At 43.2% G+C, this 22849-nt stretch overlaps 1 protein-coding gene and 1 pseudogene across 2 annotated transcripts; both read right to left on the bottom strand.

Annotated features, from left to right (window-relative positions):
* Positions 1-1231: 1231 nt before the first annotated feature.
* Positions 1232-7985, bottom strand: LOC308321073 (plexin domain-containing protein 1-like; annotated as a pseudogene). Its single transcript has 15 exons — positions 7973-7985; positions 5976-6144; positions 5515-5671; positions 4532-4598; positions 4376-4420; positions 3201-3281; positions 2979-3097; positions 2755-2854; positions 2574-2669; positions 2361-2436; positions 2103-2163; positions 1874-2000; positions 1735-1770; positions 1480-1637; positions 1232-1358 (listed from the first exon to the last, which is right to left on the bottom strand). The product of its transcript is annotated as a plexin domain-containing protein 1-like (transcript).
* A 4735-nt stretch (positions 7986-12720) lies between these two features.
* LOC308321064 (aromatase-like) lies at positions 12721-21639 on the bottom strand (the record flags this gene model as incomplete). The annotated part of the gene is made up of 9 exons (XM_080771851.1): positions 12721-12975; positions 14505-14744; positions 15395-15553; positions 16013-16112; positions 16440-16554; positions 17127-17306; positions 19634-19788; positions 20249-20399; positions 21546-21639. 9 exons carry the CDS (start codon positions 21637-21639, stop codon positions 12721-12723), a joined length of 1449 nt encoding a protein of 482 aa, XP_080627977.1.
* Positions 21640-22849: the final 1210 nt, after the last annotated feature.

The following is a 22849-nucleotide window of genomic DNA, read 5'->3' as shown; positions in this document are numbered from 1 at the left end:
ATGGGGCCAGAGGATTCGTTTCAGAGAGACTGCAAAGAGGACAGATACATACACAGACAGAGCCGGACTAACAATGGAACTAGGTGGAGCTTAAGCGCCAGGGCCCGAAGCTTGCAGGGCCTGGTACGAGACTATAGGTACAGATGTTGCTTCTTTCGAAAAATATAACGCAACATAGGAATCCCCGCTAGTGTTTTTGGTCTTCGTCTGACAGTTTCTGTTTCTGTAGCAGTTTTCTGGAGGGGGGGGGGGGCAGTCGGTTTGGGGGGTGTTCCCGACGGGCCACAGGGCCCCCTTCCTTCCATTTGTACACTATCCGGGCTTCCATTTAGTTAAATGTCTACATACTGTAACTGTAACACACTCTGACACCCAAATCATAATATGATCTTTATCTATTTTTCTTTTTTGCCAAGTTCGCCCTGTGTCTTACTTGAGATCCTAGCTATAGATGTATTTGGTTCGGGCGACACCTGCTGCCAGATGATGAGAACTACAACTGTGTGTTCCGTTTTGTAAAGGGCTCTCGTCCGAGTAGTCCAGTATTCCTCTCGTCTACTTGACGTTTGTCACATTTACGCATTTACAAACTACATAATAGTTTTCATCATGGCTAATCATTTTTTAAGGGTCTGAACTTCCTCGTTCACTCGCCCATTGAACTGAACACCAGATCACAAGTTGCATCATCATAACTGCCTCAACGTAGGCCCCCTTTTCTCCCTCAGGTCTGCATGGTGAAGCCAACCTGGTAACCCAGACGTTTTTATTTACCCCAAATGTAACTATAGTCGACTACAACCCATACTAGTACAAGTCCTTCTCTATTTTGCAATAGACCGGTTGAGCACAGTAAAAGATAACAGCCAGCATGTAAAAACAGATTTGAAAATATGAATGTTCAATGTTTAATGGCTTTTGGGAATGTCAATATTAAAGCCATATTATCCATATTATTCCCTCAGGTCTGCATGGTGGTCATGCCATTAACCTGGTGGTCACCCCAAATTTAACTAGCCTATAGTCTACATACAACAACCCATACTAGTACAATTCCTTCTCTATTTTGCAACTTTGAGCAAAGTAAAAGATAACAGCCAGAATGTAAAAACAGATTTGAAAATATGAATGTTTAATGGCTTTTGGGAACGTCCATAATAAAGTATTCAGTTCAAACATAATTTCTTTCATATCCCAGTATTTTTCTTTCCTCTGTAGCCTACATCTCTTCAAATCATTCAGCAAGGCCCAGCTTCAACAATGCTCTCCTTCTCAGTCGTCTCTCTCTCCACCTCTGTGTAACTGTTTTGGAATCCTTGCTTTCTGAACTTCAAGGATGGCCAGTAGCTCTTCCTTCCCTAAAAAAAAAAGACAAAGAGAGAATGTCTGTTAGATGAAATTTGGAGGTAATGGACAGATTCAAGCAATAGCTTTGTTATTTTTATTGACTCAGGGGGAATGAAAATATGCAGCGTTCACCTGGAGGAGGTAAAGAGGCGATGCAGTAGCAGGGTGGGAGTTAATGTAAAGAGCCAAGAGAACCAGAGCCAAGAGCAACACGAGAGCCACCACTATACCAGCTATGACAGCAGTATTAGCTGAACCGTCCCTCTGCTTGGGAGAACTTGTCTTCAGATCTGAGTGGGACAAAGGTACAAGAGACGTCCAGAATATTTACATGACTGAAAAAATATTCATGAAACAATGTTGATATCCATGAACACCTCAACTCACCATTACCATTCAAGAGGATGTGATGTTTGGTTTCATCTGGAGGCAGACAAACAATTACAATTAAATTAAATCATGTAAAGCAGCATACTCTGTAACTAACTAACTGCCAGGTAACACACAAGTGACGGCCTTGACTCACCATCAGTCTTACAGCCATTTTGTAGGGGACTCGAGGGGGTTGTGGCCTTAGAGTCAGGAGTCACAGAGGGACCAAAGGAACTGCCAGAACTTCCCCTGGAGTAATCTTCACATGTAATGTCTTTAATCTGTACACATATAATTATGTCAATAAACTAAATTGTGAGAAACATTTCAATCATTTCACAATTAATTCTGTAATTTCATAATAATTAATAATTTCCAACTACCTCCTCTGAACAGCCATAATCCAACCATTCTTGCCTGTGCCTGTCCATGCCATCTGAGCATCTGAACACACAATATACACAGCATATTCAAATAAAGCTTTAACAGTATAGGTGGGAGTTGTCCAGAGCAACTTGCAAAGTCCAATATACAGTATGTATAATACAGTATACAATAGATGGATAGATAGATAGATACTGTAGAATAGATTATACATGTGGATATGGATCTACAGACTCTGCAGTCCTACTCCTACTCACCTCTGGAGTACATTACACCAGCTACAGCTGGAGGTCTGGTTCACACACAGCTCACAGGTGTCATATTGCAGACAAGCTATCCCAGGAAGCCAAGGGAACAGAATGAGAGAAGCAAGAACATAGAGATTATTTTTTTAGAGGTGAATGAGGCCAATATTCATACACCCCTTTGCTCATCCCTCCGTGGATACAATTTAGAAAGACACCACTTACTAGGCAGAGAAGAGAATTCAAAAGCAGTGTTGTTGGTAATTTTGGTAGCATCTATCTCAACCCGATGGTATTCATAAACTGTCCTTCGTTGGCCATCTATATGAGAGAGATCTCGTTAGACATTTCGTCAAATTGATTATTTCCAAAGAAGAGGGCGTGAATTAGCACAAGGATTGCTGACCTGGTGATTCCGGAGAAGGTAAGCGTACCATGAAGGCGTCAGACAAACCTGCCTTCACTGGATGCTGAGCTGAACCAATCACCTCCATTGGCAGAGGTATCTGATTATGAGAGGCACAGAAAGAAGTTAAATAGATGCATTTTGAATTAGGCTACGAGAAACACATGTTAATACCAGTAGATGTAATGTACATAGTGGATGTGGGCTTGTGGGGTGAGACTCACATCTCGGTAGCTGAATGTGATGGTTCCTGTTCTGTACAGAGCAGCCTGAAAGGTGAAGGCCCCTTCTGCCTCTCTCCCATGGAGTCTGACCTTCTCCCACTGTACCACAAACGTATCACCTGTGGGAAGTACCGGTCAAGGAAGAGTCACAAACAAATAATCATGCAATTGATGGAACAAGATGCTTCGCAAAACAGCAACCACAAGATACCAACACCGTACCGTTGTCCAGGTACTGCACAGTGGATTCTTTTGAGTAGCTGGAGTCAAAGTTTGCCATTAGAGGGGCTATGTACTGTGTGGCTGTCAGCATACTTACTTACTTACGCCTATTACCCCTTCTGGGGTTTAGGCCGTCGACAAGAGTTCGCCAAGCATCCCGGTCCTCAGCCAACACTTCCAGCTGTCCCCAAGTGTGGCCCATAGCTTTTGCATCTGCCTCCGAGTCTCTGCGCCAGGTGTTCCGTGGCCGACCTCTCTTTCTTTTCCCTTGGGGATTCCACTTGAGGGACTGCCTTGTGGTGTTTGAGGCTGGTTTTCGGAGAGTATGGCCTATCCATCTCCAGCGCCTTTTGAGGATCTCTTCCTCTGAGGGCATTTGGTTGGTGCGTTGCCACAGCTCCTTGTTGCTGATGGTGTTTGGCCAGCGGATCTGGAGGATTCGTCGCAGACAGGTGTTGATGATCCTTTCCTTTTTTGTTCTGAAAGACGCTGCTATTGTTCTAGGCCCATGAGCCTCCCATCCCATGAGTGCTCTCTGTGCATAAATGCAACTCCCTGGGTATGGTGTGCGTTGTCCTCCTCATGGCCTGAGTACAGCAGCAGCTCTCCTGAGGCAAGCCTCTTCTGTCCGGAACCCGTCCATCTTGATTCGCTGATTCCGAGGATGGCAAGGTTGTACTTTTTCATCTCGGCGGCAACTTGTGCTGTCTTCCCAGCTTCGAACATGGTTCTTACGTTCCATGTGCCGAAGGTGGTGATAGCCCTGGTTGAAAGAATGGTATTCGGCAGAGTGGTTTCCAGATGCTTCCGGCTTTCACCACCCTGCGTCATAGTTCCTTCTGGTGGAGGACCATCTTCTCCTAGGGCCGTGATGTCTTGGTTTTCTCTTCTTGACGTATCTGTAACATGTGATTTTTTTACGGGGTGGGGTTGTTAGCCCCACGCCCAACCCCCAACCTGGAGGGCCAGGTGTTGCCTTTCGTCTGTCCTCTACCCTAAAACCTGCCCGGCTTGGTAGAACCTGCCAGGGGTATGACCCCTGCCGGTATAGCCCTCAGGGTCATGGAGGAACACAAGCCTCCCCACCACGGCAAGGTAGCAACACAGGGAAGAGGGGCTGTCAGCATACCATTTGCCCATATTCAGGATTCATTTTCATGGGGGACATTACTCACCGGCTGTCAGCATACGGTGAGTAATGTCCCCCATGAAAATGAGTCCTGAATATGGGCAAATGGGAGGAATGTTTCAAAACTAGCACAAATAGCATTACTTAGATTTAAAAAATAGAAAAGGTCAATGTAATCTTTCTGACAAATTAATACATGTACCTCCTGTTGCTATAATCTGCCTCAGGTAATGTCCATAGAATGGAAAGCCAAATGACAGGGCAACCCTCTGGAGTGGAAGAAGAAAGATCGACAGAGAGAGACATGCTTTTATTTATACACATGCCTGTTGCAATGTGCAGAATTAAAATATCTTATTTTTCAAAAGCAGTATAGATTATTAATGAACACATTTCTTGTTTTTGACATAATAGAGGGGACACCCGGATTTGAACCAGGGACCTCTTGATCTGCAGTCAAATGCTCTACCACTGAGCTATATCCCCATATGAAACAGGGGTCAATTCCATTCAAAGGATCTTTATTGGCATGAGAAAACGTACGTTTACATTGCCAAAGGAAGTGTCAAAATATAATAAAAATCGTTGAAAATGGGGAAAGTATATACAGTTGGAGGGGGTACAGCATTTTGTAAACAGCTATGTCACATTGTGTCGTTATATACATGTTATACAGGGTCGTTATATACATATAATATTTATACCTGTATAATAAAAAGCTGTCAGTGTACAGCAAGTTCCTTTGCTGAAGACTGTGTCAACAACAATAGCCTTTCACTCTGCCTTACACTATTTGCATATAAGTGTGTGTGTGTGTGTGTGTGTGTGTGTGTGTGTGTGTGTGTGTGTGTGTGTGTATTGGACAGAATGCTGTGCATTCTAACTTATATGATTTTGACATAATAGAGGGGACACCCGGATTTGAACCAGGGACCTCTTGATCTGCAGTCAAATGCTCTACCACTGAGCTATATCCCCATATGATACAGCAGACAGACTACACAACACATCTATGTTCCTTTGCTAAAGTATGTGTCAACAGTAAGTTCATTTCGTTTTATTTGCACACGGTATGTTTGTGCATGATAGGTGCATGCGTGCATATGGTATGTGCGTGCATATGTACATGCGTGCATATGGTATGTGCATACGACATGCGTGCATATGCGCATGAATATGACTTACCGCAGCCTGTCTGTGTGTATTGGACAGAATGCCGTGCATTCTGACTTGTCCATGCTGGAGGTCACTCATGTCTACCCAGAGTTCACGTGTGCGTACTGCGTATGTCCTCTGAGCCAAAACTACGCCATGTGTAATACTAATACCTGCCAGAATCCTCCTAGAAAACATAAAATAGAGAAATAGAGCGTCTATTTTTAGGGTTAAGTCTCTATATAAACTAATATATTTATCTAACAGACACAGTGAACTCTGAGAAAGAAGTTACATTCATGCACCCTCAGTGGGCAAAGTTAAATTGAGTATATTTCTTACTTCCAGCAGAGGGCAGTGCTTAATAAAGAACCTCGTCAAGGGTGTCAAGAAAAACTAATTGTTACTGGTATACTGTACTGTAACTTTATCTCTCTGACCAGAGACTACAGTCTGTCTCTGAACATTGCTGGGCATGTTACCTCCCTCACCACTAAGTGTGTCATGTTGTCTGGAAGAGTGTCAATGGTCATGTCAGTGCTCCTCCCTGGACCTCCCTGCTCATCCTAGCATGGCCTGAAGATGACCTCTGGGCTCTGTGGACAAGACGGTTGGCTCTAGAGCCGTCCTTATGTTGTGACCCCAAGCTGTACCAATTATCTGGAGAAAATACATGAATAAACATTAGGATTAGTATATTTTGCTCTGTAACACATAGTGTAGTATTATGCAAGCAAGATGGTATTGTTTGCAACAATGGTGAGCATTATACAGTCAGATTTCATTTATGCATTGTGCACAATTTTGAACATACATAGAAAACAACAAACACAATAGACTAATGTGAGAAAACTAGGGGCAAACTGTCAGTTAAAATTATTATTCAGATGAATGCGATTATGCTTTGCTTAATGTGGCTCAGTGTTATTTTAACGATATGGTTTTACATTTAATTAAATTTGATCACTCTATTACAATTAAGCAAGTTTCACATTTATTTTATTCAATCAATTCTACATTTTGTGAAATTTAGCAGTGAAATGTAGAAATGTCTTGTTCTCGGAAACCTGTATGTGAAAAATAACAATCATCATTCATAACAGTATTGTGAAAGTGACAAGTTTGGTATTCATCAGACTGATCTCACTGATTCGTATGTAAGATAAGTCCAATAGAAAGGCCAAAGTCAACAAAGTCTGTCCTAGCCTCCCACCTCCCACCCCATGGGGAAAACATGATGACCACTCCAATGACCACTGGATACATCAAAATGACTAATGTCTTTATTCGTAAACCTTCTCAACTGTAACAAACAGTCACTCTTCCACCCTACAGCTACACTTCCGTGGTCACTTTCTGCACTGTCCAGTGTCCAGTATTAAAATGCACCAGATTTTCTTTTCTTTTGGCTCTTCAAAGCCAACTTTTTAAAAATATCTTTATACTGATCTCAGAATAGCTTTCTGAATCTATTCTGAAGTGTGTTGTAGATGTAGTCTTTCATATTTGCCAGTGGTATTTTGTATTTTAAAAGGTGTACCTTCGTCAAAATGTACTGTAGTTAAAACTATTTTCTGATTAGAAATATAAATGCATTTGTTTTCGTGAAAATGTAACAGCTATAGCTACATTTTAAGTATTGTAGCCTATTGCATAATTATAAACACACACATGCTATGACTTTAGGATGATAATAAAAACACGTCCAAATTAATGCCAGATCATTCTCGCAAAAACCCCTTGTCATCATGTTTGCAGATTAAGTTGTCCTTGATTAATTTATTTTGCAGCCCTTTTAGAAATATTACGGGAGGAGGTGTTGACCAGTTGACGTCATGCCTCTAGCCTTTATAAAGTCTGGAGCCTCGCCCACTCCTGCACACGGGGTGTTCTTTCTAACCCTAAATGTGGTCTGGTTCCTGTACTTTTAAAGTTTACTGTTTTTATCTCTCGCTTTTCAGTAAACCACAGGAGCTTTTCGAATGGCAACCGAGTTATTGCAACAACAAAAAAAGCGTAGAGAATCACCCCGGAACCTCAATTTTCTCGTTAGAAACACCACTATGGCGTGGACAGCCTGGCTGCTGCGAAGAGTTTGTCTCTGTTCCTGGTGTCTTCTGCGCGATTGTCTCATTGAGCAGATTAAATTGAGCAGGGTACTCTGACTGATCTTCTCTATGATCTAGTCCGAAAGCCCACGCTCAAACATTTCAATTTACATGATCCATTACCAGTGTTTGCTGTTTTTTAATGTGTGGGCTGCTACTAGCTAGCCCTACAAAGTACGCATTACAACGCAGGGCAGCCCTATATTTGTTTGTTTTCTGATGGTGGGCGGCTCGCCACGCTGTATTGTTAAAAGTACGCATTATAACGCAGGGCAGCCCTATAATTTGTCTGTTTGCTGATGGTGCGCGGCTCGCCACGCTGTATTGTTAAAAGCGTGTAGTTACGTAGTACATCCAAGTTTTGATAGTTTGCGGCTCACCTGCCACATGCATTCGTCCAACGCTGTTGCAGGATTCAAATAGAAAACATTGCTTTAGTAATTGGATGGTTTCCTGTCATTAATTAAACCAGACCAGTGCATAACGGAATGCTGCATGTCAAACCATCGCAGCGGCCGGGATAACCCCGGCCGTGTGTGTGAGTACTGTTTAAGCAGCGTTCTGTAGATATACTATCCCTGTGCACTATAGCTGCCGTGGGCTTCTGTACAGAGATACTGGCGGCTCTGTTTTGTGTACTTGCAGATCCATGGGTGGATGGATTTCGATGATTTAGGACTGGATTGGGGTTGCTTCCTCTGCCCATGCCTGGCTATACCTTGTTGTTAGACTGACTTGCACACTGCGTAATTTGCACATTTTGTACTGGACAGTTTTTAAGAGTTGATATTGATGGCAAAGTTTTAGGATTGTTGGTAGAATAAAGTAATTGCATATTTTTAGCTTAGTATGATATTTTGTTTCATTGGCAATTAGAGGCCTTCATTTATTATATTTTAAACCTATTCTTTGTAATAAATATTGTAAGTTATATCTCCCTGATAGATGGCCTCCGCCTCAGTCTTTTTCCTGGGTTTCTTTATGCTGTATTGCTCTTTTACCTGGGTAAAACATGAACCTGAGTGTCCTTTGAAATTTAAGAATATAATTGAGGACTTGCACCTCCCCAAAGCAAGTGGCGTAGTGGGCTATATAAGACATTATTGGGTCTCACAGTATACATGCACACACACTTTAAACAGTGCACTTTAAATATATATTACTGTGTTGCTCATGATGTTATATTGATTGTTTCTTGTGACTTAATCGGCCACCGGTCACACACACACACACACACACACGACGTCAGATGAAAACTCATAAGTCCAAAACTGTTTCTTTTCACCATTAAGATTCTAATTCAGCAAAATTGCAGATCTGCAGTGTGACGCGCTTGCAGCTTGTATATATCTGCTATATCTTGTGTGACCGTGAAATATGATCAAGTATAGGGTGTTAAGTTATGGGAAAATATGGAGATATGATGAGGATTCTGTCCAACAGCAACGGGCAGATCCTCATTTGACCCACCTTTACACACACACACACATGCGCACACGCACGCACACAAGCGCACGCACACGTGCAAATAAAGGTGCCAAATTAGAATGATATGCCATCAAGAACAAATTGTTTCCAGAAATAATAATTGTCAGGTAAAAGTTCTCTAAAGAACCTTTTATTTTAATGGTTCTATATAGCGAGCCAATAGGGGTCTCTCTAGTGATTTGATTCAGAGATGAAAGCCTTAAATGTATGTCAAACTGGGGGTCCTTAAAACCATTATGGAAGCATTATGAAACAATAAAAGAACAATTACCTAGTGCCATGGTCGGGCCCAGCAAGCACAGGAGTTGAGGACTCAGCAACATGATCAGCCTGAATTGGTCTCAGCTGTGTCCGTGGAGATTGGTGGTCGGGGTCTTCTACAAGGTCTTTTTATGTGCTCCACACGAGGGTGTTTAGACGGCCGGCATCATTTCATTGGTCAAGATTCATGATGATACAGTAGCAGCCGGGGTGTTCACACACAGTTTAAAAAGCAGGTGGCATGCGCACATCCAGTTCCTGGCTGGTACTGGACTAAGGTAAATACAGTGAAGATAAGAAAGTATAGTCCGCACACAGGCTTGCTCCAAAAGGTGTTTTATTTTATTTAAAACACCATAAGTTTTAAGACACAACGTTTCGGCCGCGAACGGCCTTAGCACACCCTGGATAAGTGTTATGGCAACACATACCAGACGCCTACAAATCCACCTGCAGGCCTGCCCTGGGGAAGTCCCATACACCTATACTGCCACGCTACAGGGCTAAACTGAGACGGGAAAAAACTGGCTATTATCGTGACACCCCTCACGAACTGATTGACACCGTTTACATCCTATCTGTTGTTTAAAGTAAAATCATGCGAACTAAATCTGTCAAAAAATATTCCCTATAATAACAACTGTTAGCTAGCCTTTCCTGTATTAAGCTCAACTCGGCACCATGGGCCTGATGGGCTTAGAGTGTTGAAAGAAAATGTTCATGAACTTGTGTTGATGCTATTCCAGTATTTGCTTTTGTTTGACTCTCTAACAATGCCCAACTTATGGAAAATAAGTTCAGTGCCTCTCGAGCCACTGAACTAAAATAATTCAGGCCCATTGCTCTTACTTCCATTTTGGGAAAACAACGTTTTGAAAGAGTTATAAGCAGACAAACCACAGCGATGGTTTCTATAACAGCTTAGATCATCTCCAATGTGCTTATGAAAGTCAGAGAGGAACTGATGATGCAACTATCAGCCTGTTCATAGTTATAACAGTAATAGTACACGCAAATTGAAACCTGTTCAGTAACTGTTTCTGGCTCTGGAACTGAATGCTGATGTCGATGTGAATCTCAATCAGTGTGTACAGTATGTTGTGTTGAATCTGCCGTTGAAGGTGTGAGTTGTAACAGGGAACAGTATGTGTAGGCTACATGTATGTATGTGGCTCCTCTTGATCACTTCAATAATCCTATGAGTGAATTTGCTATTTCCTTTTGGTTCGAGCTAGAGGTTTTGGGCTTTATAACAGCCATCAAGTCCAAATGTTAATTTTCAATTGAAGAATGACTAGACCTGTACGTGCCTGTCGGCCACCGGCCTACTTGAGAACGATGCAACTTGGGATAATAAGCCCAAATTGTCAACTTGTCATAGCACCCGTTTTAACTTAACTATCTGTCTTTGTCCCACATGGAGATCTCTGTATCTGCCTGTGTCTGAAGAGTGCAAACTGACGTGAAAAGTGGAGTGGTTAAGTAATCAATTTGCAGGTGTGCGGGGAGGTTGCAGATCCTCATTTGACCCACCTTTACACACACACGCACGCACGCGCACACACGCACACACACACACACACACACACACACACACACACACACACACACACACACACACACACACACACACACACACACAATAATCTACAAGCACCCAATGCTTGTAGGAACATAATAACTCTATGAGACAGTGTTGTGTTCTGATGGAAATATCACAGACTACTTCTTAATGTCAACAGATGATTTTATTACAGACATTTATTTCACACAATGTCAAACATAGCTACGATTTAAAATAAAGAATTATGCTAAACGAGAAAAATCAGCAATGGTTTTCAGTGGAGTGCTAGACCCAAACTCCTGCAGTAGTGTGTGTGTGTGTGTGTGTGTGTGTGTGTGTGTGTGTGTGTGTGTGTGTGTGTGTGTGTATGTATGTGCACAAACTTTGTCCTATACACGAATATTAAATTCCCATTGACAATGAATGGAGAATTTAATGTCATAGTGTCTGAGCAAATAGACGACATGGTGTCTATTAAACGTCATGAACATGATGATGTACGATGATAAGAGCGCCCATCACTTCACAACGTATCCATCCAATGTAGTTATTATTATTCATATAATCACAACAATGTATCCAATGTCTTCTGTTTTCTGCCTCCATCTCACCCTTTCGTCTGCCTCTTCTTCTCTGCACACCAACTAACTTCATGTCCTCTTTCACTACATCCATAAATCTACTCTTTGGTCTTCCTCGTCTAGGCCTACTGTCTGATATACTCCACTATCCCTCCTCTGACGTACTTGTTCCTGATCCTATCCATCCTCCCCCAGAGAGAACCTCAACATTTTAGTCTCTGCTAACCTCCAGCTCTGCTTCCCATGTCTTTTCCTCAGTGCGACTGTCTCTAAACCACCATACAACATGGCTGTCTGTCTCTAAACCACCATACAACATGGCTGTCTGTCTCTAAACCACCATACAACATGGCTGTCTGTCTCTAAACCACCATACAACATAGCTGTCTGTCTCTAAACCACCATACAACATGGCTGTCTGTATCTAAACCACCATACAACATAGCTGTCTGTCTCTAAACCACCATACAACATAGCTGTCTGTCTCTAAACCACCATACAACATGGCTGTCTGTCTCTAAACCACCATACAACATGGCTGTCTCTCTCTAAACCACCATACAACATAGCTGTCTGTCTCTAAACCACCATACAACATGGCTGTCTGTATCTAAACCACCATACAACATAGCTGGTCTCACCACCGTCCTGCACACCTTCCCTTAAAAGTACTTGAAAGTCCTCCACCGTCTTTTCCCTGTAACCTCACTGTTCCCTCTTGGGCTCCTCTCATTCACAACACCTTATTCATAATCACAACAATTTATCCAATGTAGTTATTATTATTCATAATCACGACCTCTTGCTAGTAGTATTTAATCAAGTGTACTATATACTCTCGCAATTTTCAAACGCTTCCGTCATACAGTCTGGACTCAGCAATGGAAGCTATAAAGCGGAAGTGCCTCCCCACTTCCGTTTCGTCTTTACATTCCCGCACATAATATAAATAGAAAACATCCAAGCATTGTAAACTTGTTGCTTAGCAGAAAAGGAAATTAAAAAAAGAAAATGTACAGATACTTTAAAATATATTTCCGTTAACGGAAATGGCAGCTTCCTTACTCGGATTTCGGGAGGTGTAGTTCCAGAGAACCAGACTCTATACTGTAGCATTCGGAGATTGTGGAATAGTTGTCTGGCTATATACACCAGACTACTTTCCGCCACTGGATTTACAGTAGAAGGCATTTTGTAGTATCGACCTTCAAGGCCTTAATGGGTTAATTCGTTTTTACTCCTGGGTGCGTTGAGTGTTGACCTTTGGCCTGGGGTGAAAGGTCATGGTCAGGGCCCGTTGGCGGCTGTCGGGTTGCACGGTCATGTCGTGCGTGCGATTGATGCTGTTCATTGTGCAGCCGTCGGGGGGCGCCATCGTGTAGCGGTCCAGCATGGTGACCAGGATGGCCTTCATCATCACCATGGCGATGTGTTTACCGACGCACCCGCGAGGACCACACCCAAACGGCTGGAAGAACCGCTTGGGGACCTGGGAAATATGAAATATATTTATAAATATAAGAGAACCGACTGGGTGAGAGAGAGAGAGAGAGAGAGAGGGACCACTGGTCTATGGTGTATGGTCTATGCCGGCCTACGCAGACAAAAAAATAATAACTGAGTGGTGCAACTCCGTGTGGGGGTCCTCGGGTGGGTCCCCCGGAACTTCCAGAGCCACAGGAACACACCCCAGGGTGCCAGCCCGGTTCCGGCGAGCCGCCCCGCGTCCAAAACGGTCGAGAAATGACAGAGTTACTGTGAATTAGCAGACACCTCTCTCTCTCTCTCTCTTTCTCTCTCTGTAATTAGCAACAGTGCAACACTATCTCTCTCTCTCTCTCTCTCTCTGTTTCTAGCACAACAGCGCCACTTTTGCTCCTACTGGTCCTCTAAACATAGGGACACGCGTATACGTGAACATAGGGACATTGCTATTCCTTGGAATGGCTACACCGCTCAAAAAAGACCCAGGCAGGTTTAGGTCATGTATGCAGTATAGTGAGGAACCAACCAGATTTGTCTGACATGCAGGCTAGAGCCAATCACGTCCCAGTATGCAAATATGGAGCGGGCTTAATCACATCATGTGATGAATGTTGCAAGAATGGGCTGCGCTTACTCTGATTGGTTGTAGCCAGGTCTTATAGTGTTGTTCAAGTTACTTTTAAAAAGTAATGAGTTATAGTTATAAGTTACTAGTCTGAAAAAGTAACTAATTACTTTACTAGTTACTATATTATGAAAGTAACTATAGTTACTTTACTTTACTTTATAAAAAGAATTAAGGTTTTAAAATAATAGGCTATAAGATTTTCCAATTCAGACACATTGTTTTCAAGGAAAAAATATGTCACTGGTCCAGTTGTGGTGTGTTTTAAGCTCTACTCTTGTACACAATAGTACAATATCCAAAATCACAGACAATATCGAGTCTAATACTGATGCCCTTCCCATGCACGGTTCTTTTGGATTACATTACGCAACGTGGGTAACTACTAAGGGCCGATTCATACTCCTATTTTAGAGCCGGATAAAAGTCGGTTCGGCTCTGTAGAGCCTACAATGTGACGTCGTTTGAGGTTCGGGGGGGGGGGGCGGGTATCGTCCTAAAGTCGTCTCTTCGGTGCTACTCAAAATTTCTGACGAGCCGAAATCATTTCGGCGCTACAGCGCCGAAACAGCGGTAAAATAGGAGTATGAACCGGCCCTAACTCACCCATTGAAAACACAGTAACTATACTAACGTTACTGAATGGGAAAATGTAAAGAGTTACATTACAAGTTACAGCAAAGAGTAGTTTCGTTATGTAAAGTAACTTAATGCAAGGGCGTTAGTTCCAACACTGGACCGTCTCACCAATAGTGTCTTTGTTTGAATCTTTTTTTAAACCATTCCTTGGGAGAAATCCTAACACTGAGAAGGACGAGACTATAATATCCACACGGTGATATATTACCTGGCTATATAATATACGCAAGGCTAAACACATAAGAGTGACAACAGTTTAACAGACGTACGGTTTTGTCAAAGTTGTCCAGGCTGAACTGGTCCGGTTTGGGGAAGACGGACTCGGTCTGGTGCATCAGGCCGATGTTCAGGATGACGTTGGTCCCGCGGGCCACCGCGGTGCCGTCCACGACGTCGTCCTCCAGCGCCCGGCGCATGGTGAAGTCCACCACGGGGTGGAAGCGCAGGCACTCGTTGATGAACCTCTCCAGAACCGGGAGGTTCTTGTAGTCGACCCGGCTTTCCGCCGTCTGCTCACCCGCCGCTGTCACACAGTCACAGACTTTTGTCATTCATTGTACAGGTCTAGGTCTTGTATTTCTATGTATTGTTCCCTGGTCTAGTTTTCTTGGTTCTTGGTTTGTTTGCTCCAGCTGTGCCTCATTTTGTAATCAACCCTCATGTGTATATCAGTCTTGTTCCCCCAGTCAGTCCTTGTTGAGTCATTGTATCCTGTCACTTGTTTCAGTTTGTTTTAAGTTGTTCATGTTCACCTGTCTTCTGAATTAAAACACCAATTCATGGTTTTGAACACTACATGCCTGGCTGTCCTTGGGTCCTTACCTCACCTACACGTGACAGCCGCTATGACCACAAGATAAGTCCCGACATGAGATGGTTATAGATCTGCGGTTTTCAAGGCGTGCTATGAGCTTGTAGGTCTGCTATTTTTTATTTATTTTTGAAAATGTGGCACAAATCTTTGAATATAATGATATTCTTTCAGAAGACTTTATTTATTTCGACGTCAGGCCTATATAGGGGTCCATTTGGTTATACCAACTCCTAGCTGCATGGTGATGGGGACCACCTGTGACCTGGAAACCCCTCAAGGATAGTTTGCGTGTGATTGAGTGCAGAACAATAGGACGGTGGTGTCACAAAATAAGTCACCTGTCACGATATGGTCAATCTCCGCCAGGACTTTCTGCTCCACGTCGGGGTTCTGGTGGAGCAGCATGAGCATGAAGTACAGCGAGACGGACAGAGTGTCTGGAGCGGCGATGATCATCTCCAACACACACTGTCTGACGTCGTCCGCGCTCAGTTCACCATGACTCTGTTAATATAAAACACTATATCATCAGTATAATGCCATGATGATTCTGTCATTATAACAGACCACAAATAATTATGATCATCTCGAACACATGATGTTGTCTACAATCGGTTCACCGTGACTCTGTAATCTGTGTACACACGCACACACAGTCACACACACACACACACACACACACACACACACACACACACACACACACACACACACACACACACACACACACACACACACACACACACACACACACAATCAGCTTCGTTGCAGAATGCCCTATGCCTACATATGTAGTGAGTTGCATCATGATCCAAGGAATCCAGGGGGGACTCTTGGAAAAATGACCTACGGTTCTAGTTATAAACCCAAAATACTGTCACTGTACTGTACTGTACTGTAAGTAGCCTTGGGATCATAATTTACAAGTACACGCCCTGGATATGATGTACTGTACAAGTGGACCTGGGCTAAGATGAGTTCCGATGCAAAGTCCAGATCAGTTTTATCGATCATCTGCCTTTTCTTCTGGACCAGGCTCTCCATGGCGTCCTGGAGCTGTTGGCTGACCACGCACACAAGCAGAACATTCACAACATGGACATGGTGAGCCCATGCTGGCTTTAATGTCCAATGTAGGCGTTTAGCAGACGCTCTTTATTCAGTGACTTACAAAATGAAATACAAAAAAGTTAAACACATACATAGAATGCAGAGAGAGACAGTATAGTGCCTCAGTAAACTAGGATCACATGTAAACTATATAGAACCAATATAAAAAAATATCTGTAAATTGAAACTATAGATGGATCCACCGAGAGGAAATCCTAACTGGTGGAAAAGGGGCCTCAGTGTCCAGTTAAGTGTGTTGTTGTTGTTGTGTTGTTCTTACACTGCTGCCTGCTGCTTCCAGTAGAACCATCCCACCTTGAAGAACACGCCAGGTTTGATCAGAACGCTCTGCCAGGCGTCAAAGTAGTTCTGTATCTTCACCAGCAGGTCCTTCTCTGTGGTATATTATGGAGTAAAAAATGTGACTAAAACTAAATGAAAACTATTCAAGAGACTATGACTAAAACTAAAATCCAAAATGTGCTGCCAAAAACAACACTGCTGATTGGTCCAGACCAATCTCTTTTTTCCTGTGGTAGATTCGTCTGGTACTTTACTTCAGTATTTCCAATTTGCAATACTTTTATTTATTTAAAAATAACTATTCCGTTACATCTAAAAAAGAAAACCTTATAGTTACTTTGGTGATTTGGATGATTATTACAAAACAACATACATTAACGGTGATTAACCACTTCAGAGCTATTTGAAAATAGCCGAAATACACTACAAGCACACAATGCGTCGCTGTTTTCTGCTGTTTTCAAATGATTTTTAGACATTTTAGAAAACATGAAAGGAGACATTCTGACTAAACAGTACTTTCTACTTCTACTTTTGAATTCCGGACTTTTACTTGTAACGTAACGAGTATAGTTCTATAATGCAGTATTTTATTTATAAGTAAAACATTGAGTACTTTTTCCCCCCGTGCACTGGTCTGGTCTGGTCTGGTCATAGTACTGACCGTTGAAAGGCACCCGGAGGTACAGCCTGTTGGACACGTCCACCACGATGCAGCGCAGCAGCTTCACCACCTCCACGCGACCCCCGGGGTCGGCCCACTCGGACTGCAGGAGGTCCAGCTGTCTGCGGGTGCAGCTCACACACAGCTCCTTGGAGCGCTCCAGGCTGGGTCCTGAGAGGGCTATACGCATGCACGCACACACACGCGCACACGCACACGCACACACACGCACACGCACACACACACACACACACACACACACACACACACACACACACACACCGACCGACCGAGACAACAACAACCGGTCAAGACACCTGCACACACACACAGCAGTTTGTCATTGTAACATGCGGTTAAGGATATTTGGCTCTTCAAATTTAATTGTCACAGTCCCACGCAGCTAGGGCTGTGTTTTTCTTGTCTGTCTCTGTCTTGTCAGTGTCAGTGCTATATATGTGTGGGCGTGTGTGTGGGCATAGGCTTGGCTCCATTTACCTCTTGGCTCACCTGTTTCCAGTCCCATAATCATTCTCTCCAATCTACGCTCCTGCCTGCCAATCAGCTCATCACCTCCAGAGCCTATAAAGCCCCGGCCTTCCCACGTCACCGATCGCCAGATTGTTGAATCAACCCACAGTGGTAGTAGACACTTCTAGCCAGTACCAGTGTTTGAACTTCAGTTTCCTCATGCTTTCTCGTGATTCAGTTTGCATTCTGCCTGTACTCACCGCTCTCCTCTCCTCCTCCTCAGACCACACCTGCCTGCCTGCCAGCCCATGCACTGACCAGCCTGTTTGCACCTTGCTCTGCTCTGCCTGCCTGCTCAGTTTGTTTAAATAAACACCCTTGAACTTTCGAACTTTTGTCTGTGTCTGCATTTGGGTCCGCCAGTTCTTGGTACCGCGACACAAAGTAAGTGTCTATACGCGAGATAAAACCTTGGCAGTACGCTATCGAGGGATTAATTAATGCTCCATGGCGGAAATTGGGTGCTTTAAGTAGCATGTAACATGTCAAACTATATAGGGGGTTAACTTTTCATGATCCATTCCAAGCATTAGTTTTGCACAACCTTGAACCTTTTTGGGGGGTAAGCAGTGAAGATATAGGGATGACCCGCCAATGATGTCACTGGTAGGCAGGTTTCTGAACTGTCCACATCACTCCTCTGAGACACAGAGTGACATATTATAATGACTGCATTAGTGAGGAACAGTTATATGAACATTGGTTGAAAGTGCTCTCTAATCTGTTCTTTTCTAAAGGCCTTTCCACACAGGAAGCGACTTAGCTGACTCGCCTTGGTAAATACATTTTCGATGAGAGGCGCGCGGCTATTTTGGACGCACAAAGTTGAGGGGTGTTGTACTAGCCTGAGCAGCATTCCATTTCGGGTTTATGATCCGGTCGGGAGCAGGACGGTAACTTTCGTCATGTTGTAGTCAATGATTTGTAGGCCTATAGTCACCTGGCAGGAATCAGAATGATTGGGTACTTTCTTAGCTGCCTTGTGGTTTCCTGCCTGATGACTACAAATCAGTGACTACAACATGACGTAAATTATACCATCCACTCCAGACCGGTTCACACGGCGAATTTGGAACACAGACCAGGCTTTCCTCCGAGGTGGAAAGGCTGGTGACGCGAGGTTAGGCGTTGCGGTCCTGTGAGTATTGTCGCGCGCATGCTCGTTTCATGCACACGCCCGCCGTGGGAAACTAGACCTGGATTGTGATCAGCTTTTCTTTTTTAAGTCTCAGACGCGTACATTAGCTCAGTGGATCCCAAACTTTTTCGTGTCAAGGCCCCCCAAATCAGCATTTATTAGGCCATGGACCCCCCATTTGAAAACCAGTGACCCCGATAAGGGCTCTAGCAGTGATTCCGAAACATATTCATTTCATGGACCCCCAAATTCATACGCATTATGCTACGGACCCCCGATTTAATGGCATTTCTATATCTCTGCAGGTACCCCAATTAATATTGTAAAAACCACTGTTTAATTTAACTCAGAGAGTGTACAAATGGAACCAAATGGACCCGTACACTCTCTGAGTTTCAGACCCATATTAAGGGTCCATTTGGTTCCTTATATCTCTAATTGAGCTATTACCCCCTGGAACTCCCTCAAGTATCCCTAGGGGTCCCCGGCCCGGACCCCATGGAAAGGAGGTACTATGTTTACCCAGGGTAACTGGACTAAGCTCGAGAACTTGTTTACAGCCAGGCCCTGCTCATAGAACATTTCATGGTAGGGGTTCAATGCCTTGTCCAAGGGCACTTCAGCGGTGGTAATTTTAACGTGCCGGTCCAGAGATACGAACTATAGCGACCTTCCGATATCAAGACCGCTCCGCAAACCGTTTCGGCCACCGCTGCCCCTGTCCCATGCACTTTGGGAACCCCGTGCATTATAGCTGATCCAGGTCGAGAACGCCTGTGTCACTCGCCTCCCGTCTGAAACCTTTAGCACAGGAGGAGGATAGAGGGGTTTTCCCCACCATTGGCGAAATATGTCCTGACTTTGCTCCACAGCGGGTGGTCACTGTTGAAGATGACTCCTCTGTTGTGCATCCCCAGAAGCTTCAGGCCGGGTTCACTGCCAAAGCGGGCCGTGTAGTTCTCGCTCCTCAGTATGTGATAGACTGCAGCAGCCCTATATGCAAACAAACATTAGAAGTAAGACGCGCAAACGCAGCTCGTAAATTGCAATAACAATTAGAATAAATTACTTACTTTTTAAGTTTTTGTGTACGTTTTCTTTTTTTAATTGTCCTTATTTTATTTTTTTTAAGTTATGTTTTTTTTTAAAGTTACGGTTTTTTTAAGTTAAGTTTTGTGTGTGTGTGTGTGTGTGTGTGTGTGTGTGATGAAATAAACAGTAATGTAGTGACATCACTTTATCAGCCACTCCCCTAACCCCTCCCCCTTTATCATACAACTACAGCTGTGTGTGTGGCTTCAGTTCAGGTGGATCACCACCCACCAGGCAAACCAGGCATACTTACTGGTTGGCGTGCCCATGCCCACATAAAAACGACATTTTAACAAATACTGTACACTTCTTATATAACAACAAGACCTGATGATCATGTATCATCTTTAACGGGACTTACTTGCTGAAAATGATGGTCTCCTCGCCGTTGATCCACACGCGCACCACGCTTCCATATCTGTGGTTGTAGTAGCTGCACGCCGTTCCGATCCCGGTGAACAGGAACCTGGCGTACGAGAGGAGAGGGCCAATGCCTGCGTAGAACCCAGGCCCTGGGGGAGGAGCCATTTAGAACACTTCCTCTTAAGGATGTAATGCCGTGATTATTATTTGACTTTTTCTGTTTTTGTACATGTCTATGGAGTTAAAGGACCACTTCACCACTTTTCAACCTATCTTCATATACTAGGTCCTCACTAATAATCATGATAAAAAAAGTTCTACTCAGTCTGTGTCTCATATACAGAGCTGTGGGCAGTTCAGAAACCCGTCCACCAGTGACATCATCGATGGGCAATCCAAGCTAATATAGAAACGGCAGGCTTTCTAGTCCTGAAAAGTTGCACTGAGAAAATGGAAGCCATCGTTCTCACAATAAGAAACATTTTTGTAAAAAAAATATTGTTTATAAAAAATCTGCCTAACGATATGTCACTGGTGGACGGGTTTCTGAACTGCCCACAGCCCTCCTATGAGACACAGACAGAGTATAAAACATTGTACCATTTTATTACGATTATTAGTGAGGATCGACCTAGTACCTGTATATGAAGATAGGTTGAAAAGTGGTGACGTGGTCGTCCTTTAACATTACTTTAATAGACCCCCAGGTATGGTTATAAATAATATTCAAATATGTCTACCCTGTGTATTTTTGGTTTCTTCCTGAAAGCTTTGAGCCTTTGAGTCAAAAGGCCCAAATGAAATACACCACTTTAGTGACATCATAACCCTAATAGTGGTTAGAGTTAGTGGTGCTAAGGTGAAAACCAGGGAAGCTTAATGAACTGGTGGGTGTGGCCACATACAAACATATTTGAATATTTTCTGTACACTTTTTAGAAAAATATCTATAGTATAATCATAGTAGGCCTACCTGATGATCATGGCACAGTCCATGACTTGGCACAACTTGTTCACTTCTCAATTGTTGAATTGTAATAATAGATACATTTTTTGTAAGTAAAGTTTTTATATGTCAGGATTTAGAATCAGCCTCAGGTCTAAATGGGTAAAGATAAAGAACAAACGGAGCGAGGCAACATTGCAGGCAAACAGAACACAACACAATAAAGCAATACATAACAGTAGCCTACAGCAGGCAGAACACAGTGAGAGGCACAAAGCGAGAGGGATAATGTGAAGGCAACGCACGTGTGTGTGCGTGTGTTTGTGTGCGTGCGTGCGTCTTTCTTTACCTACTAGCTGCCTCCTGTTGGCGGGGCGACCGAGGATGATGAGCAGACACAGCAGTAACAGCACGGTGGCTGATGCTCCATACATTACATCCATGACTATTGACTATAGTGGAGAACAGATCCAGTAAAACTACAAGACATATTTACATCCATGACTGTTGACTAGTGGAGAACAGATCCAGTACAACTACAAGACATATTTACATCCATGACTATTGACTATAGTGGAGAACAGATCCAGTACAACTACAAGACATATTTACATCCATGACTGTTGACTAGTGGAGAACAGATCCAGTACAACTACAAGACATATTTACATCCATGACTATTGCCTATAGTGGAGAACAGATCCAGTAAAACTACAAGACATATTTACATCCATGACTATTGACTATAGTGGAGAACAGATCCAGTAAAACTACAAGACATATATATTTACATCCATGACTATTGACTATAGTGGAGAACAGATCCAGTACAACTACAAGACATATTTACATCCATGACTATTGACTAGTGGAGAACAGATCCAGTACAACTACAAGACATATTTACATCCATGACTATTGACTAGTGGAGAACAGATCCGCATGTAGAACTAAAAGGCATATTTACATCCATGACTATTGACTAGTGGAGAGAATATCCATGTAGAACTAAAATACATATTTACAACTATTGACTAGTGGAGAACAGATCCATGTAGAACTAAAAGTCATTTTGTTTGGTTGTGCTCGGGTGTTGCACTCTGAAAATAGCACATCTATACAAGCTCACAACGCGTCATATTTTGGCGAGTCATCAAGAAAATCAACTGCAGATTTAGTCGACTCAAATCTTATGATCTTTAGTCGACTGCACAACAGCCTCTACCCGGGCTCACCCCTATATCTCCATATGGAGCTGGCCTGTTCTGACATCACAACACTTCATGTTTGGGCATGCCTGACACAGAAGAGACGGATACAGCCATCTCCATATATGGGCATAAAAGGGACACAGACACATGGGTTGAACGGGTACAAGGGGCATTACATAGGGGGCATGGATCTCCAACTTCCATCGTTACTGACTCGGTGCTCTACAGCCGGGCACCGGCCTAGTTTCTACTAGCAAAGGATCACATTCACATGCTTACTGTCCTTTATTTTTTCTTTGTTTATTGATGACGTTTTTGCATAGTATTGTATAATCTGTCTATCATTAAATGTTTCGATGAATTCAGTACGAATGGACCCCAATGGAAACACAACATATAATATACCTATACACCTATACACCATAACCTATACACTGTATAT

This window comes from Protomyctophum bolini (assembly GCF_963924005.1).
Source record: "Protomyctophum bolini genome assembly, chromosome: 1".
Taxonomy (NCBI): Eukaryota; Metazoa; Chordata; class Actinopteri; order Myctophiformes; family Myctophidae; genus Protomyctophum; species Protomyctophum bolini.
The sequence above is the reverse complement of the archived record's forward strand: the minus strand, read 5'-3'. Positions and strand labels throughout refer to the sequence as shown.